The sequence below is a fragment of the Chrysemys picta genome, chromosome 16 (genome assembly GCF_011386835.1).
Source record: "Chrysemys picta bellii isolate R12L10 chromosome 16, ASM1138683v2, whole genome shotgun sequence".
NCBI lineage: Eukaryota > Metazoa > Chordata > Testudines > Emydidae > Chrysemys > Chrysemys picta.
The window spans coordinates 3,903,691-3,922,282 of record NC_088806.1 but is presented as its reverse complement, the minus strand read 5'-3'; the positions used below and the strand labels follow the sequence as shown (position 1 = coordinate 3,922,282).

Below are 18,592 nucleotides of genomic sequence, written 5' to 3'. Positions count from 1 at the left end.
CATTGGCTGACAGAGGTGCATCTCATCACCCCTGATTGGCTGGGCACCGCCCCTGCGCCCCCTGCACTAGCTGACTGCCCTCCCCCCTCCCGGGATTGGGTGGGCTCTGCCTCTTCTTCTCTCGTGATTGGCTGGGCGCCGCGCTCTGTTCCCGGGCGAAAGCCGGGACCCCTTACAAAATGGCGGGGCGCCACGCCTCCCTTCTCTGATTGGCCGCGGTCCGGAGTGATTGACAGGAGCCTCCGTTTTTTCTTTTTTTAATCGTAACGGCGCCGGCACGAGCCCCGCCAGCTCCCCAGTGACGTTGTAACAGACGCGAGCGCAGCAGCGGCGCGAAGCTCCCCGGCTCACGACCTCGCCCAGCCGGAGTGTTCGCCGAGGAGAGGACACGGGGCCTGGCAGAGCCAATGAGGGGACGGCCAAGCGCGGGCAGTCAATAGCGAACGAACGGGAGGAGAAGGACGTGCAGTGCCAACCAATGAGAGGGCGCATGAGGGAGGGGAGAATGGCGCGGCGACCAATGGGAAGGTTGGGGGAGCGGGCTCAGTCGCCAAGGGGAAGTCTGCGGGGGATGGGTCGGCCGGGGTCGGCATCCAATGGCAGGGCAGAGGGCGGGGACCTAGAGGGAGAGGCTACTGCTGGGGGGCGGGGGACTGTCGGCACCGGTGGCCAATAGTAGGGCGGGGGCGGAGTCTTCCGGATCCGGCGGTCAATGGCTGAGCGAGAGAGGCGTGACCGGTGGACTCTAGCCCGGCCCCCGTTTGCCTGACTGCCCAATGAGCTGCCGGGAGCGATTTTGAACCGCGAGCCGGGGCCCCTGATTGGCCAGACCGCACCGGGACTGGCGCCGCCGGTCTCCGCGATTGGCTGGTGCCCTCAGAGCGCGCGGCCTGTCAGCGCCCGTGGGAGGCCGGCTCGGCAGAGCGAGCGGAGCGCGCGAGCCCCGGGTAGGTACCGTCACGGTTTAGGCGCTTAAGGGGGGGTAGGGGGTTACGGAGATGTGGGGGGCTGGAGAAGCTGGGGGGTTATGAAGATGTGGGGGCTGGGGGGTTGTGGGGGTGTGGGGGCTGGAAGAGCTGGGGGGTTATGGAGATGCAGAGCTGGGGGGTTATGGGGATGTGGGGGGCTGGAAGAGCTGGGGGGTTATGGAGATGCAGAGCTGGGGGGTTATGGGGATGTGGGGGGCTGGAGGAGCTGGGGGTTATGGGGATGTGGGGGGCTGGAGGAGCTGGGGGGTTATGGAGATGTGGGGGCTGGAGGAGCTGGGGGGTTATGGGGATGTGGGGGGCTGCAAGAGCTGGGGGGTTATGGAGATGCAGAGCTGGGGGGTTATGGGGATGTGGGGGGCTGGAGGAGCTGGGGGGTTATGGAGATGCAGAGCTGGGGGTTATGGGGATGTGGGGGGCTGGAGGAGCTGGGGGTTATGGAGATGTGGGGGGCTGGAGGAGCTGGGGGGTTATGGGGATGTGGGGGGCTGGAAGAGCTGGGGGGTTATGGAGATGTGGGGGCTGGGGGGTTATGGAGATGTGGGGGGCTGGAGGAGCTGGGGGGTTATGGAGATGCAGAGCTGGGGGGTTATGGGGATGTGGGGGGCTGGAGGAGCTGGGGGTTATGGGGATGTGGGGGGCTGGAGGAGCTGGGGTTATGGGGATGTGGGGGGCTGGAGGAGCTGGGGGGTTATGGGGATGTGGGGGGCTGGAGGAGCTGGGGGGTTGTGGGGGCTGGAGGAGCTGGGGGGTGTGGGGGCTGGAGGAGCTGTGGGGTGTGGGGGCTGGAGGAGCTGGGGGGTTGTGGGGATGTGGGGGGCTGGAGGAGCTGGGGGGTTATGGGGATGTGGGGGGCTGGAGGAGCTGGGGGGTTATGGGGATGTGGGGGGCTGGAGGAGCTGGGGGGTTATGGGGATGTGTGGGGCTGGAGGAGCTGGGGGTTGTGGGGGTTGGAGGAGCTGGGGGTTATGGAGATGTGGGGGCTGGAGGAGCTGGGGGGTTGTGGGGGTGTGGGGGCTGGAGGAGCTGGGGGGTTATGGGGATGTGGGGGGCTGGAGGAGCTGGGGGTTATGGAAATGGGGGGGCTGGAGGAGCTGGGGGGTTGTGGGGGTGTATGGGGTTGTTATGGAATGTGGGCGTTAGGGGAGAAGGGGCTTATGGGGGCTGGGGGATTGTGGGGAAGTGGCAGGATTATGGGGGCTGGAGGATCAGTGGGTTATGAGGGAGTTGGGGGGCTGTCACGGAGTCCCCGGGCGATGCTCTGGAGCTGCTCCCCACGAAGCCAGGCAGGGCTCTGGGGGAGCCTCCTCTCTGTGAGCAGATTGTCACCAGGGCAAGAAGCTCCCACGGCTTCGACCTTCCTGGGTCTGACCTCAGAGCATCCAGCCTCCCCTTCCACACTGTGCGCTTCCCACAGCGATTCCGCGCACCCCAACTCCGCAGTCAGACATGACTCCCAGCCCGCCGGTAAAACAGGAGGTTTATTAGTCGTCAGGAACACAGCGGAGAACAGAATTTGCTAGCACAGAAATCAGTGACTTTCAGCCAAGTCCATCTTGGGGAGTCCTGGCCCAGATGCCCTGGCCTCTCCCTCTGCCGGTCCCACGCCGCAGCGTGGCCCGGACTCCCCCCTCTGCTGGTCCCACACTGCAGACTGCCCTGGACTGTGGAGTGTGTGTGTGTGTGTGGGGGGGGGGGTTTATGGGGATGAGGAGCAGGGGTTATGGGGGGTTGGAGGAGCAGGGATGTGAGTTTGGGGGGGGGCTTTGGCATGGGAGGGGGTCTTTGAGCCAGGTGGAGTGTGGGTAGGATGGGCGGCTCAGGGTTAACTGGTACGTGGAGGGCTGGGATCTGGGATGGGTGAGTTGGGGCTGGGGATTTGGATGGGGGGGCTGGGATGAGTTCTAGGGAGCAGATCCTAGGGGTGGGGGTGGGTGGGTTCGGGAGCAGGGGGCTCTGGTGCTAGGGTTGGGGGAGGGGCAGTGGGGGACCCAGGGAGGGGGTTGGGGTATTGGGTCGCTGTGCTGGTTTCAGGTGGCTGATGGGTTGGGATTGGGTTGGGTTAGTGTGGGATTGGGGGGGCTCTGAGGCAGCCTGGCATGGGGGTTATTGACTAGGGTGGGATGTGTGGGGTGCAGGCAGGCTGAGTGAGGGTGGTTGGGGTGGGGGGTTCTCTGGGAGTTGGGGGGTGATGAGGGGTGGGCTTGGGGGCTGTGACAGTTGAGCCCCGGGGTACCCCACAGAGTAAGCAAGTGAACTAACTAGTGACTGGGCTGTTAATGGGGAAACACTGAGACAACTTGCAACTGGACAGGACCCCCAGGCATGGGGTCATTGCTTGGCTTTTCCTGGGGTGGTTGGAGTGCCCCTCGTCCGGCTGGGGGCAGCCCCTTGGCCCCGCTGGGGGGTGGGCTGCACAAATTGAACTCAGCTTTCTAGTGATCCAAATACATCCGCTCCTGCCCCCGTCCATGCCCAGCTCTTGCTAGGATGTTGCTTGACGTACTAGGTGGCTCAGTTGTTTACTCCGTGGGGTCCAGACCCTGTTCTTGCCTTGGGGGGTCTGGATCCTGATTGTGACAGGGGCAGGAGTCAGGGGACTGGACAGACTGGTTTCCAGCCCTTCTTTGCTCCCTGTGGTGTCTAAGCCAGCAGGGGAGCGCAGTGCCCTGGGTCCGTGCCAGTGTGGGCTAGTGGCTAGGAGACTATGCAGGAGGTGGTCAGGATGCTGGGGATCTATTCCCCGCTCTTTGGGGGATCTTTTGACAACTCTTCCCCCCACACTCCGTGCCCCAGTTTCCTCTCTTGCCCTCTGTCTGTTCAGATGATACTTCCCAGGGCAGGCCCTGTATAGCCAGCACAATGGGGCCCTGATCTTAGCTGGGATCTCCAAGCACTGTTGTAATACCTGTAACTAGGGTGGCGCCCTTCAGAGCATGTCAGCCAAGCTCCTGTCCCTCCATTACCTGCACCCCCCTATTTCAGGGACTCCCTGCCGCTCTCCCCATAAGTATCTCCATTCTCCACACCATGCCAGGGGCTGGGTACCCCCTTCCCCCAGGCCAGGGACCCTGTCTTTCCTTCCCCCCGAGGTTGGAGCAGGCTTTGAGCAAGAGTAGAGGGGTTGTTCACTGCAGGATATTACTGGGTGCCATTGAGTTAAGCGGAAACCTAGTCCGTTCCTGTGGATTTCCAGCTGTTTCATCAATCCATTTCAGTGATTCTAATAAGCCAGAGAGACCTTAACCTTTCTGGTAGAGTCGCCTATGCAAATTTTTTGGAAAATCTGAAGCAGGAGTTGGCAGCCTTTCAGAAGTGTTGTGCCGAGTCTTCATTTATTTACCCTAATTTAGGGTTTCGCGTGCCAGTAATACATTTTAAAGTTTTTAGAAGGTCTCTTTTTCTATAAGTCTATAATATAGAACTAAACTATTGTTGTATGTAAAGTAAATAAGGTTTTTTAAAATGTTTAAGAAGCTTCATTTAAGATGAAATTAAAATGCAGAGACCCCTGGACCGGTGGCCAGGACCCAGGCAGTGTGAGTGCCACTGAAAATCAGCTCGTGTGCCGCCTTTGGCACGCGTACCATAGGTTGCCTACCCCTGATCTGAAGGGTATTTTAAAAAAACAACCCCTCTCTATTCCACCCCCGGCTCTGCTTGACCTGGGCTGAATTCTGTTATCCCCACCTTTTAAAAATCCCGCTGCTGTCTGGGCAGCGGGAACCAGTCGAGGTTTTAACAAGACCCAAAATAACATACTGGGTGATTTGCATTGTGCAAGATGAAAACCTTTGCAGTTCTATGAGGAGAGCTGCTGACGGTCAGCGTTGGTTATGCAGGTGAGATGTTTTTCACTATAAGTGAAGGAATGAATTGAATCCGAATGCTTATCAGAGGCGCCCTGTTTCAGTTTGCTTATAGCTAGGTTTGGACAGGTTAGATTTTTATGGGTGAGTGTCGATTTCATTGCATGCAGCAAACCGATGAGAAATACTTCCATGCCTAATCATCAAAATTGACAGGCAGGGTAAAGAACTCATTAGTTTGACTTAAGGGTCTTTACTTTGTCTACATCAGGTGCCAAAATACACAATCTGTGGTTTAACTGTGCAAAGCTTTCACTTTTCCAATCTGTCTGGTCGTTAAATAATTGTCTGATGCCAATTTCCCATGACTGTGAAAATTTAAAATGAAAAAAATTGGGGGGGGAGAATGCTTAAAACCATCATTTTGCACAGCTGGGATTTAAATATGCAAACACTGGTGTATGGGGGGGGGGAGTGCTTCAAAATAAATATGGATATTATCCATTGAAATTATATATATAAAAAAATATCAGCTGCTGCCAGGCCTACTTATAACTTTGGCAAACTTTTAACTGTTTGCCCTGAAATTGTCTGGTCCGAGTCTTTGCCTCAGACTGACTTTTGCGAGAAAATTTCAGCCAGAATGGGTCAGCCATTTCTGAGAATGAAGATAGGAAAAAATAAGGCACTTTCCCCCTGTTAAATTCTTAAGACTTTCTTTGAGAGTCTCCATCGCCCCCCAGCTTTGGAGCAGGGACTTGAAATCTGGCAGGGATCACGGCCCTGGTTGTTCCCGGGGAGCTGGATTCCGTCCATGTCTCTGTCACAGAGTTCCCAGGAGACATTGGCCAAGTCGCTTCCACCAAATGCTTTCCAGATGGCCACTCAATGAGTCTTCCTCCCTTTTTGGGTGCCCAAAATGAGCCCACAGGGTCCGATGGCAGCCGGCCACGTGCTTGCAGCTGAAGTCACCGGGAGCTGTGCTGTGAACATGCCAGGCACTGTGTGACACAACGTATTGCTGCCTCGGTGCCTCCGTTCTCCGTCTGTAAAATGGGAGCAAAAGCCCTCAGCTGGCAGGGCCAGTAAGAGAAATCAAGGCATGGGAAGCGCTCGGCTCCCGGAGGGCCGAGCACTGGGGGAGATGGAGCATGGGTTAGAAGCAGCAGCAGGAGAGATTCCAGAAGACTGGAAAAAGGCAAACATAGTGCCCATCTATAAAAAGGGAAATAAAATCAACCCAGGAAACTACAGACCAGTTACTTTAACTTCTGTGCCAGGGAAGATAATGGAGCAAGTAATTAAGGAAATCATCTGCAAACACTTGGAAGGTGGAAAGGTGACAGGGAATAGCCAGCATGGATTTGTAAAGAACAAATCATGTCAAACCAATCTGATAGCTTTCTTTGATAGGATAACAAAGCGGAGGATGTGGTATACCTAGACTTTAGTAAGGTGTTTGATACGGTCTCACATGATATTCTTATCGATAAACTAGGCAAATACAACTTAGATCAGGCTACTATAAGGTGGGTGCATAACTGGCTGGATAACCGTACTCAGAGAGTAGTTATTAATGGTTTCCAATCCTGCTGGAAAGGTATAACAAGTGGGGTTCTGTTTTGGGGCCGGCTCTGTTCAATATCTTCATCAACGAAGATATCTTAGATATTGGCATGGAAAGTACGCTTATTAAATTTGCAGATGATACCAAACTGTGAGGGATTGCAACTGCTTTGGAGGATAGGGTCATAATTCAAAATGATCTGGACAAATTGGAGAAATGGTCTGAGGTAAACAGGATGAAGTTTAATAAAGACAAATGCAAAGTGCTCCACTTAGGAAGGAGTACGGCAGAAAGGGATCTAGGGGTTATAGTGGACCACTAGCTAAATATGAGTCAACAGTGTGATACTGTTGCGAAAAAAGCAAACATGATTCTGGGATGCATTAACAGGTGTGTTGTGAGCAAGACGCGAGAAGTCATTCTTCCGCTCTACTCTGTGCTGGTTAGGCCTCAACTGGAGTATTGTGTCCAGTTCTGGGCGCCGCATTTCAAGAAAGATGTGGAGAAATTGGAGAGGGTCCAGAGAAGAGCAACAAGAATGATGAAAGGTCTAGAGAACATGACCTATGAAGGAAGGCTGAAAGAATTGGGTTTGTTTAGTTTGGAAAAGAGAAGATTGAGAGGGGACATGATCACAGTTTTCAGGTATCTAAAAGGGTGTCATAAGGAGGAGGGAGAAAACTTGTGTATCTTAGCCTCTGAGGATAGAACAAGAAGCAATGGGCTTAAACTGCAGCAAGGCAGGTTTAGGTTGGACATTAGGAAAAAGTTCCTAACTGTCAGGGTGGTTAAACACTGGAATAAATTGCCTAGGGAGGTTGTGGAATCTCCATCTCTGGAGGTATTTCAGAGTAGGTTAGATAAATGTCTATCAGGGATGGTCTAGACAGTATTTGGTCCCGCCATGATGACCTCTCGAGGTCCCTTCCAGCCCTAGAATCTATGAAACAAGCTGGGGGGGGGGGGGTGCAGGTGTTAAACAAGGAGACAGCCACGGAGCGACGAGTGGCTCATTGAGCAAGCACCGTCCACGGATTGAGGCAGGGCTCCTGTGGAAACCGTAGCATGTGATCGTGTAGTTATAGACGTAAGCTTATCTGTAACGCCGGCGGGAAGGGGCGGTCGGAGCTGCGTTTCCCAGGCTTGGCTGGGAGACTCCAAATCCGTGATACGGCTGTGGCCAGAACTGCTGACAGAGCGTTGCCGGCTCTCTGTTTTTAAAGCTGGCCTGGGGTTGGGGCAGATGGGATGGGCAGGGGCTTTAAATCCAGACCATCTCATAGCCTGTTCTCTGGGGGCGAAGAGCTGTGTCACTCCAATGCCTGTCAAACAGCTGGGAGGAAAAACCTCTGTGTTCAAATTCCCCTTCAGAGTTGGGTGATCACTAGTCCTCCACAGAGACCTCTGGCAAAGGCCAGGCCTGTGGGGTGGGGACAGGGGAAGCTCAATAAGCTTATTTTGGGGAGGAAATCGACTTTCCAGCCTTTGTCATAAAGGAGGGTTCATGTTCTTTCCCTCCCCAAATCGGTCCCCCGGGGCACGCCGGTGTGGCCGATTCTAACAGCTGGTCTGTTTCCAGTGGGGTCCCACGGGGATCGGGGCTTGGCCCGACGCTATGTAACATCTTCCTCAGTGGCCTGGAAGAAAAGAGCAAATCGTCCCCGCTAGAACTTGGCGATGACCTGACAGCTGGGGACGCGGTGAATAACGAACAGGTCAGGTCACTGATACAGGGCACTCTGGATCGCTTGGTGACCTGGGTGCATGCGAACTATGTGCTTTAGTACAGCTAAATTCCAGAGGGACGTGAGTTAATTGGCGAGGGCTCAGAGAAGAGCCATAAACCGGCCGGGGAGTGAGAGACGCCGGGTGTTCGATCTGTTTAGCCGGGGAAGGTTGGGGTAGTGCTTAGGGCACTGGGCTGGTACTTGACTCCCGACTCCCCGTGTGACCCTGAATCGCTCTGATCTCTTCTGTAAAGGGGGATCCTTGTGCCCCAAGGGGAACCCCCTGATCCAGGGCCCTCTGGCGATCAGGGTCTCCGCGGGCAGGGACTCTGGGTGACCGCTTAGGCTGGTGCTGATGCTGTGTCTGCTTCTCCCCACAGAATGGCCTACAAGGAGAATGTGACCCCTGGTACCGGCACCAGCCTGGCCAAGGTGAGCCAAACTGGCGGGCCTAGGGTGGGAGGGATTCTGTTGTGCCAGGCGCTGCACAAAACCCTCTCTCCTGCCCCCCCACCCTAGATCGGAGCCCCCCACCCGGCGGTGCCCAAAACCCTCTACCCCCCCCCCCCGAGATTGGGAAACCCCCCCCCCAACCTGGTCGCTGCACAAAACCCTCTCCCCCCGCCAGAGATCGGAGCCCCCTCCCCCCCCGGGCACTGCACAAAACCCTCTACCCCCCACCCCCCCCTGTGCTGCACAAAACCCTCTTTCCCCCCCACCAAGATCGGAGACCCCCCTCACCCGGGCACTGCACAAAACCCTCTCCCCCCCGCACAAGATCGGAGCCCCCCCACCCAGGCACTGCACAAAACCCTCTTTCCCCCACCTGAGATCGGAGCCCCCCTCTACCCAGGTGCTGCACAACCTCCCCATCCCCCAGATCAGAGCCCCCCCCACCTAGGTGCTGCACAAAACCCTCTCGCCCCCCCCCCCCCCCACGCCTGAGAACAGAGCCCCCCGCCCGGGCGCTGCACAAAACCCTCTCCCCCCACCAGGTATTGGATCCCCCCACCGGGCACTGCACAACATCCTCTACCTCTTAGTCCCAAGAGCGAACACCCACCAAAACAAAGAGCACAAACAAAAGCTTCCCCCACCCCCCAAGATTTGAAAGTATCTTGTCCCCTTATTGGTCCTTTGGGTCAGGTGTCAGCCAGGTTACCTGAGCTTCTTAACCCTTTACAGGTAAAAGGATTTTGGAGTCTCTGGCCAGGAGGGATTTTATAGTATTGTACACAGGAGGGTTGTTACCCTTCCCTTTACAGTTATGACACAGGTGCTGAGGCAAAGTGAAAGCCCCCGCTCAGCGCCCGCTCTGCCTAGCTACGGTACAGGAGCGGTGGCAGCCACCACAGACCAATGATAAATACGGGCACTGATTCCGAGCGATGTAGTAAACTGGGAGAAAACCGGCCTTGGGGTGAGAGACACCAGCAGCTTGATCTATTTCACTTACCAAACAGAAGGTGAAGGGAGAACGTCTATAAATATCTGCCCGGGAAACCAGTATTTGTCAATGGGGATTCGCCATCGCTGACAATTTCCCACTCGAGATGGGCTGGTTTTCTAACAGATCCGTTCTCGGGTTTCTTTTCTTTGGAGAGACCCCGTCCAGCCTCTGGCACCTGCCTGTAACCCTCGGCTGCTCTCTCTCTCTCCCCCCTGCAGTATGGGGTGCTGAGCGGGCCGGGCCCCCAGCGAGTCCCCCGGAAGGATCCCTACATGCCCAGCGGCACCCCCTCCGAGTCGCTGCTGGCGCAGAGGGCAATGGCCAGCACCAATAAGATTATCCTGAAGTCCTCCAGCATCCAGAAGCCAGGTCGGGAGGGGCAAGTTGGGGGCTGGGGGTACGCGGGGGGGGGGAGGGGAGGGGAATCTGTCCTCCCCCCCAACAGATCTGCTCAGGCTCGGCCGGGTGTTAATTCAGGGTAGTTTCGAGGCCTGCGTTAGGAAGGAAGGCAGAGCGGGCGATCTCGGGGGCCCGTCTGGCCTTGGAATCGATAAGTCTAGGAGCTCAGAATGGGGGAGAAAGACGAAGTGGGGATTTCCGACAGTCTAGTAGGGCCCATTCGATCAGCCAGCCCAACCTCCGGGTTCGCCCAGGCCAGAGATGGTGGACGGGGCATCGCCCGCAGTCTGGCTCAGCTGGGAGCTGTGGGCACCCATAATGTCTGGGCTGCCCACCGGGACCTGTCTTTGGGGAGGGTGGGCCTGGTGCACCGGGGTATGCTAGGATGTGACTCACTCTCCCTCTCCGCAGCCGTCCCAGGCAGGGTGCCTGCCGAACTCAGCTCCGGTGCCCAGGCGGCTCAACCCACCCCCCAGTGAGTGTCTCTGCAAGGGAGGTGGCTTGGGCTGGGCTGGGGGGCCGGGGTGGCACTTTCCCTTAGAGGACACTGAGATCTGACTCCTGCGTGGGGGGGGGAGGAGGGGGGAGAAAGAGTGCTCACTTTGGGGCTGCCCGTCCTGGCTGACATCCCCCTCACCCTGATCCAGGTGGTTCCCTGGAGATCTGCTGTCTGGGCTAGGGAGATCTGGGGCACAGAATGGGATTTGGGGCAGCCAGGCCCTAGGGAGCGTTGGTGGGGTGGGGGGCTACCAGAGGGAGGGGAGATCTAGGACAGGTGGGCCTTGGGGAAGGGCTGCTGGGAGGGAGGGCAGTTTCTGGGGCAGCCGGGCCCCGGGGTGGGGAGGGGGGTTTCTGGGGTGGCAGGGCTCCGGTGGGGGAGGGAGTGGAGGATCTGGGATGGCTGGGCCCATGGGGCAGAGCTGCCCAGAGGGGAGGGGGATGTGGGGAGGCTGGGCTCCAATGGAGGGATCTGTGGGGGGATCTGGGGCAGCTGGGCAATTCGGGGGGAGGACTGCCCGGGAGGAGGGGGGGATCTGGGGCAGCCGGGCCCTGTGGGGGAAGGAGGATCTGGGGCGGTCAGATCCCGGGAGGTGGGCTGCTGGGGGCAGAGGGGGGATCTGGTGTGGCTGGGCTCCAGGAAGGGGATCTGGGGTGGCTGGGCCCTGCGGGGGAAGGGATGCCTGGGGGTGGGATGTGGGGCAGCCAGGTCCTGGGGGGAGGGCTGCGTGGGAGCAGGGGCCCTGTGGGGGACGGGGGATCTGGGGGAGTACAAATCCCCTGCTGTCCCTTAGCATCCCGTTCTGCACCCCCCAACTCTAACCCCTCCGCCCCCCCGCCAGGCGAATCTTTACCATCAATGACTTTGAGATCGGGCGCCCGCTGGGCAAGGGGAAGTTTGGGAACGTGTACCTGGCCCGGGAGCGGGCATCCCGGTTCATCGTGGCGCTCAAGGTGCTCTTCAAGTCGCAGATGGAGAAGGAGGGCGTGGAGCACCAGCTGCGGCGGGAGATCGAGATCCAGTCCCATCTTCAGTGGGTGGGGCTGGGCGCGGGCGGGGTGGGGCAGACTCAATGCCGGCGCCTCCAGGGGGCACCGTGTGGGGCAGGGTCCTGGCTGGGGGCGCGACCCTGAGAAGGGATTGGCGGGGGGCCCCCGAAGCCTGGCCTGCAGATAAGGGACCCAGGAGATCGGGAAGCAGAGAGGAGGTGGAAGCCCCTTGGGGTGGGGGTGTCCCGGGTGCAGCCCTGAAGCTGTGGATTGGACCAGTCTGGGGGGGCCGTCCTGCCCTGGGAGGGGCCAGCTGGGGCACCCCCACGACACCCCCTCAGTAACCCATGTCCCAGGCCGTGCATGTGGGGGTCTCTCTGGCGGGGGGATCAGGGGCAGGGAAGAGTGCTGCCCCCCATTGGGAGGGGAGACAACCCCCCCCCAGTTGCCCTGCCCCTTGGTGATCTGACTTTGACTCGGGCCCTCTCTGAGCAGCCTCATAGGGAGTGGGGCGGGGGCTCCCTAGTGGGCACTGTGCCATGGGCAGGGGGCACTCTCTGTGCTCAGGCCCGGCTCTCACTGCCCCCTGCCTTTGGCCCGCAGACACCCCAACATCCTGCGCCTCTACAACTATTTCCACGACAAGAAGCGGGTCTACCTGATCCTGGAGTATGCGCCCCGTGGCGAGCTCTACAAGGAGCTGCAGAAATGCCGGCAGTTCGACGAGCAGAAGACCGCCACAGTGAGTGTGCAGGGGCCCGTCGGGTGCAGTGCCCCCCAGGCCCGGGGCAAGGCAGATGGGGGCTGCAGACCCCTGTTAGATACAGGCGTGGCACGTGCCATCTCCACCTTGGCTGTGAGGGTGGCATGGTCTATGGGGAGAGCGCTGGCTGGGAGTCAGGACGCCTGGGTTCTCTGCCAGGTTCTGAGGGGGCGTGCGGTCTAATGGTTAGAGCGGGGGGGGCTGGGAGCTAGGAGTCATAGAATCATAGAATATCAGGGTTGGAAGGGACCTCGGGAGGTCATCTAGTCCAACCCCCTGCTCAAAGCAGGACCAATTCCCAACTAAATCATCCCAGCCAGGGCTTTGTCAAGCGTGACCTTAAAAACCTCTAAGGAAGGAGATTCCACCACCTCCCCAGGGATCCCATTCCAGTGCTTCACCACCCTCCTAGGGAAATAGTGTTTCCTAATATCCAACCTTAACCTCCCCCACTGCAACTTGAGACCATTTCTCCTTGTTCTGTCATCTGCCACCACTGAGAACAGTCTAGATCCATCCTCTTTGGAACACTCCTTCAGGTAGTTGAAAGCAGCTATCAAATCCCCCCTCATTCTTCTCTTCTGCAGACTAAACAATCCCAGTTCCTTCAGCCTCTCCTCATAAGTCATGTGCTCCAGCCCCCTAATAATTTTTGTTGCCCTCCACTGGACTCTTTCCAATTTTTCCACATCCTTCTTGTAGTGTGGGGCCCAAAACTGGACACAGTACTCCAGATGAGGCCTCCCCAATGTCGAATAGAGGGGAATGATCACGTCCCTCGATCTGCTGGCAATGCCCCTACTTATACAGCCCAAAATGCTGTTAGCCTTCTTGGCAACAAGAGCACACTGTTGACTCATATCCAGCTTCTCATCCACTGTAACCCCTAGGTCCTTTTCCGCAGAACTGCTGCCTAGCCATTCGGTCCCTCGTCTGTAGCAGTGCATGGGATTCTTCCGTCCTAAGTGCAGGACTCTGCACTTGTCCTTGTTGAACCTCATCAGGTTTCTTTTGGCCCAATCCTCTAATTTGTCTAGGTCCCTCTATATCCGATCCCTACCCCCTAGTGTATCTACCACTCCTCCCAGTTTAGTGTCATCTGCAAACTTGCTGAGGGTGCAGTCCATGCCATCCTCCAGATCATTAATGAAGATATTGAACAAAACCGGCCCCAGGACCGAACCTTGGGGCACTCCGCTTGAAACCGGCTGCCAACTAGACATGGAGCCGTTGAGCCCGACGATCTAGCCAGCTTTCTATCCACCTTATAGTCCATTCATCCAGCCCATACTTCTTTAACTTGCCGGCAAGAATACTGTGGGAGACCGTATCAAAAGCTTTGCTAAAGTCGAGGAATAACACGTCCACTGCTTTCCCCTCATCTACAGAGCCAGTTATCTCCTCATAGAAGGCAATTAGGTTAGTCAGGCATGACTTGCCCTTGGTGAATCCATGCTGACTGTTCCTGATCACTTTCCTCTCCTCTAAGTGCTTCAGAATTGATTCCTTGAGGACCTGCTCCATGATTTTTCCAGGGACTGAGGTGAGGCTGACTGGCCTGTAGTTCCCCGGATCCTCCTTCTTCCCTTTTTTGAAGATGGGCACTACATTAGCCTTTTTCCAGTCATCCGGGACCTCCCCCGATCGCCATGAGTTTTCAAAGATAATGGCCAATGGCTCTGCAATCACATCCGCCAACTCCTTTAGCACCCTCGGATGCAGCGCATCCGGCCCCATGGATTTGTGCTCATCCAGTTTTTCTAAATAGTCCTGGACCACTTCTTTCTCCACGGAGGGCTGGTCACCTTCTCCCCATACTGTGCTGCCCAGTGCAGCAAACTGGGAGCTGAGCTTGTTCATGAAGACAGAGGCAAAAAAAGCATTTGAGTACATTAGCTTTTTCCACATCCTCGGTCACTAGGTTGCCTCCCTCATTCAGTAAGGGGCCCGCACTTCCCTTGACTTTCTTCTTGTTGCTAACATACCTGAAGAAACCCTTCTTGTTACTCTTAACATCTCTTGCTAGCTGCAACTCCAAGTGTGATTTGGCCTTCCTGATTTCACTCCTGCATGCCTGAGCGATATTTTTATACTCCTCCCTGGTCATTTGTCCAATCTTCCATTTCTTGTAAACTCCTTTTTTGTGTTTAAGATCAGCAAGGATTTCACTGTTAAGCCAAGCCGGTCGCCTGCCATATTTACTATTCTTTCTACACTTCGGGATGCTTTGTTCCTGCAACCTCAATAAGGATTCTTTAAAATACAGCCAGCTCTCCTGGACGCCTTTCCCCTTCATGTTATTCTCCCAGGGGATCCTGCCCATCAGTTCCCCGAGGGAGTCAAAGGCTGCTTTTCTGAAGTCCAGGGTCCGTATTCTGCTGCTCTCCTTTCTTCCTTGTGTCAGGATCCTGAACTCGACCATCTCATGGTCACTGCCTCCCAGGTTCCCATCCACTTTTGCTTCCCGTACTAATTCTTCCCTGTTTGTGAGCAGCAGGTCAAGAAGAGTTCTGCCCCTAGTTGGTTCCTCCAGCACTTGCACCAGGAAATTGTCCCCTACGCTTTCCAAAAACTTCCTGGATTGTCTGTGCACCGCTGTATTGCTCTCCCAGCAGATATCAGGGTGATTAAAGTCTCCCATGAGAACCAGGGCCTGCGATCTAGTAACTTCTGTTAGTTGCCGGAAGAAAGCCTTGTCCACCTCATCCCCCTGGTCTGGTGGTCTATAGCAGACTCCCACCACAACATCACCCTTGTTGCTCACACTTCTAAACTTAATCCAGAGACTCTGAGGTTTTTCTGCAGTTTCATACCGGAGCTCTGAGCAGTCATACTCCTCTCTTACGTACAATGCAACTCCCCCACCTTTTCTGCCCTGCCTGTCCTTCCTGACCAGTTTATATCCATCCATGACAGTACTCCAGTCATGTGAGTTATCCCACCAAATTTCTCTTATTCCAATCGCATCATAGTTCCCTGACTGTGCCAGGACTTCCAGTTCTCCCTGCTTGTTTCCCAGGCTTCTTGCGTTCGTGTCTGGGCACTTAAGATAACTCGCTGATCGTCCCACTTTCTCAGTATGAGGCAGGGGTCCTCCCCTCTTGCGCTCTCCTGCTCGTGCTTCCTCCTGGTATCTCATTTCCCCACTTACCTCAGGGCTTTGGTCTCCTTCCCCCAGTGAACGTAGTTTAAAGCCCTCCTCACTAGGTTAGCCAGCCTGCTGGCGAAGATGCTCTTCCCTCTCTTCGTTAGGTGGAGCCCGTCTCTGCTAGCACGCCTCCTCCTTGGAGTCTTGAGCTCTCTCATAGAATCATAGAATATCAGGGTTGGAAGGGACCTCAAGAGGTCATCTAGTCCAACCCCCTGCTCAAAGCAGGACCAATTCCCAACTAAATCATCCCAGCCAGGGCTTTGTCGAGTCGGGCCTTAAAAACCTCCAGGGAAGGAGACTCCACCACCTCCCTAGGTAACGCATTCCAGTGCTTCACCACCCTCCTAGTGAAATAGTGTTTCCTAATATCCAACCTGGACCTCCCCCACTGCAACTTGAGACCATTACTCCTTGTTCTGTCATCTGCCACCACTGAGAACAGTCTAGATCCACCCTCTTTGGAACCCCCCTTCAGTAGTTGAAGGCTGCTATCAAATCCCCCCTCATTCTTCTCTTCTGGAGACTAAACAATCCCAGTTCCCTCAGCCTCTCCTCATAAGTCATGTGCTCCAGACCCCTAATCATTTTTGTTGCCCTCCACTGGACTCTTTCCAATTTTTCCACATCCTTCTTGTAGTGTGGGGCCCAAAACTGGACACAGTATTCTAGATGAGGCCTCACCAATGTCGAATAAAGGGGAACGATCACGTTCCTCGATCTGCTGGCAGATCTCTCCCCAGCTCTGGGAGGGGAGTGGGAGCTAGTGGGTTAAAGCGGGGGGGGCGGGGCTGGGAGCCAGGACTCCTGGGTTCTTTTCCTGGTTCTGGAGGAGAGTGGGGTCTAGTGGTTGCGGCTCTGCTCCTGGCCTACTGGGTGCCCTTCTGCAAGTCACTTCCTCTCTCTATTGCCTCAGTTTCCCAATCAGCAGGGGGCACTCTTCCCTGGCAGGCAGAGCTGGCCCCAGGGGGGTGCTGTGGGGCAGGGGCAGCAGGGGGTGCTCTGCCCTGGCAGGTAGGGCTGGCCCTAGGGCGGTGCTAGGGGGCGCTATGGGGTAGGGAGCAGGGCGGGGGGGTTCAGCAGGAGGCGCTCTCCCCTGGCAGGCAGGGTGGCGCTAGGGGGCGCTGTGGGGCAGGGGCAGCAGGGGGCGCTCTCCCCTGGCAGATGGGGCTGGCCCCAGGGTGGCGCTAGGGGGCACTGTGGAGCAGGGGGCGGTCTCCCCTGGCAGGCAGGGCTGGCCCCAGGGTGGCACTGGGGGGGTGCTGTGAGGCGGGAGGCTCAGCGGGAGGCACTCTCCCCTGGCAGGCAGGGCGGCGCTAGGGGGCGCTGTGCTGTGGGGAGTAGAATATAATTTAACATTTTCCACTGCAGGTGGAGGAATTTATTGATTTTTTTTTCCCCCCCAAACATTTATTTTTAACCTGTGCGCCCCTGTTTTTCAGGGACAGTAAGAAGGGGGCGCAGGGGGCGGGTGGAAACAAGTGGGGATTTTCCTTGTTTCAAAGGCCTCTTTCCGCCTCCAAAGTGTTTTTGAAAATCTTGGATTTTAGGGGGGAAATGGGGGGTTCGTGCCAACCCAGCCCCCTGACCGCCCCGCGCTCTGCCCCACAGTTCATGGAGGAGCTCGCTGACGCACTCATCTACTGCCATGCCAAGAAGGTGATTCACCGCGACATCAAGCCGGAAAACCTCCTCATGGGCCTCAAGGGCGAGCTCAAGATCGCCGACTTCGGCTGGTCCGTGCACGCGCCCTCCCTCAGGTGAGAGCCGGCCGGGGGCGCGGCGGGGAGGGGAGGTGTCCCTGCCCCATCCTCAGCTTGGCACTCACCCTGCACCGCTCCCCCCGCACCACTCCCCCACAGGCGGAGGACCATGTGTGGCACACTTGACTACCTGCCTCCCGAGATGATCGAGGGCAAGACGCACGACGAGAAGGTGGATCTATGGTGCATCGGGGTCTTGTGCTATGAGCTCCTGGTGGGGCACCCGCCCTTTGAGAGCTCCACCCACACGGAGACATATCGCCGCATCACCAAGGTGAGGCGCCCCGCCCCTGAGGTGGCTGCATCTCAGTGCTGGACGAGGGGTCCCTGGATAACCAGCCGCCCCACTCCAGAGGTGGCTGCATCTCAGTGCTGGATGAGGAGTCCCCGAGTAACCGGCTGCCCCGCCCCAGAGATGTGGCAGAATAACTCACGGCACATTGTGGGAGGCCGCACAGGCAATCCCCTGTCAGCCTAGGGCTGCTGCTGTGGGTTTCGGCCAAGGGGGCCACTAGTCCTTTGGCATCCCTAGGAGGGGTCCCCCAAGTCTGGGATGATCTGTGCTCCTGCCCCTCACAACTGGACACCTCAGTCATGAGCTCCAGGCTGAGGGCGTTACCCCAGCTGCAAGGGGGAAGGCGGGCGCAAAGGGGCCACAGCAGAGAAGAGAACCCAGGAGTCCTGGCTTCCAGCCCCTCCTGCTCTAACCCCAAGCCAGGGATAGAACCCAGGCGTCCGCCTCCCTCTGACTCTGCGTGCCCCCGGCAGGTGGATCTGCAGTTCCCGCCATTCATGTCAGAAGGTTCCCGGGACCTGATCACCAAGCTGCTGTGCCACAACCCCGCGGAGCGGCTGCCGCTGCGGGCCGTGCTGGAGCACCCCTGGGTGAAGGCCAATTCCCGGCGGGTGCTGCCGCCTGTCTTCAACCCCGCCCCTGCCAACTAGCCCTGCCCCGCGGCCTCTTTCATCCCTCACGGGAGGGGCGGGAGGGTGGGAGTCCCCGCCCCCCCCCCCCCCCCCCGCCCAGCCTCCCTTGGCGATGTCCCCCCCCTCGGGCGGTCCCAGGAAGGGGGCACGGGGCCGACACACCCACTCGGGCCTGTAAATAAAGGTGCGGCTGCCAGTCCCTGACCCCGGAGGGTTTTGTGGCCACCTTCCCAGCTGTTGGGCTAGCCCCCACCTACACCCAGAGGGGCAGCGGGTCCCTGCCCCTCCTCTCCTTTCCTGCCCATGTGCCATGGGGCGGCGGCATGCCCCGGCCTGGCCTGTTTTAAATGTCCCTGCAGGAGGCTGTATGCCCCCTGCCCTCCTTTTAATAAAATTTGGAGTTACTTTGCCATGGGGTCCTCTTGCGTCTGTCTGTGTTGGGGGAGGGCAGAAAAAAGGGTGGGGGGGCAGCGGGGGGCAGCTTCGGGCCTGCAGAGCCAGGATCCCCTGGGGGGCTCAGCAGCCTTCGTCTCCAGCCTTTAACCCGCCCCCCCCCTTCTACTTC

The 18,592-nt window shown here is 57.4% G+C and overlaps 1 protein-coding gene across 2 annotated transcripts; it reads left to right on the top strand.

Moving 5' to 3' along the window:
- The first annotated feature begins 820 nt into the window (after nt 1-820).
- LOC101940349 (aurora kinase C) lies at nt 821-18,437 on the top strand. 2 transcript variants are annotated; one of them, XM_024113269.3, is made up of 10 exons: nt 830-947; nt 7,942-8,077; nt 8,470-8,521; nt 9,758-9,908; nt 10,350-10,413; nt 11,279-11,470; nt 12,030-12,168; nt 16,949-17,097; nt 17,200-17,374; nt 17,869-18,437. In XM_024113269.3, exons 3-10 carry the CDS (start codon nt 8,471-8,473, stop codon nt 18,043-18,045), a joined length of 1,098 nt encoding a protein of 365 aa, XP_023969037.1. In that variant the 5' UTR covers nt 830-947; nt 7,942-8,077; nt 8,470; the 3' UTR covers nt 18,046-18,437. The 2 variants fall into 2 exon arrangements, with proteins under 2 accessions (XP_005313062.1, XP_023969037.1); XM_005313005.4 differs by lacking the exon at nt 7,942-8,077 and having other exon boundaries at nt 821-947.
- The last annotated feature ends 155 nt before the right edge of the window (nt 18,438-18,592 follow it).

Bases quoted from the DNA above. Each gene is read 5' to 3' on its own strand.
- LOC101940349 (XM_005313005.4), top strand. From the start codon at position 8,471: ATGGCCTACAAGGAGAATGTGACCCCTGGTACCGGCACCAGCCTGGCC. The intron at 8,522-9,757 runs GTGAGCCAAACT...TCCCCCCTGCAG, and splicing joins CCGGCACCAGCCTGGCCAAG to TATGGGGTGCTGAGCGGGCC. The intron at 17,098-17,199 runs GTGAGAGCCGGC...ACTCCCCCACAG, and splicing joins GTGCACGCGCCCTCCCTCAG to GCGGAGGACCATGTGTGGCA.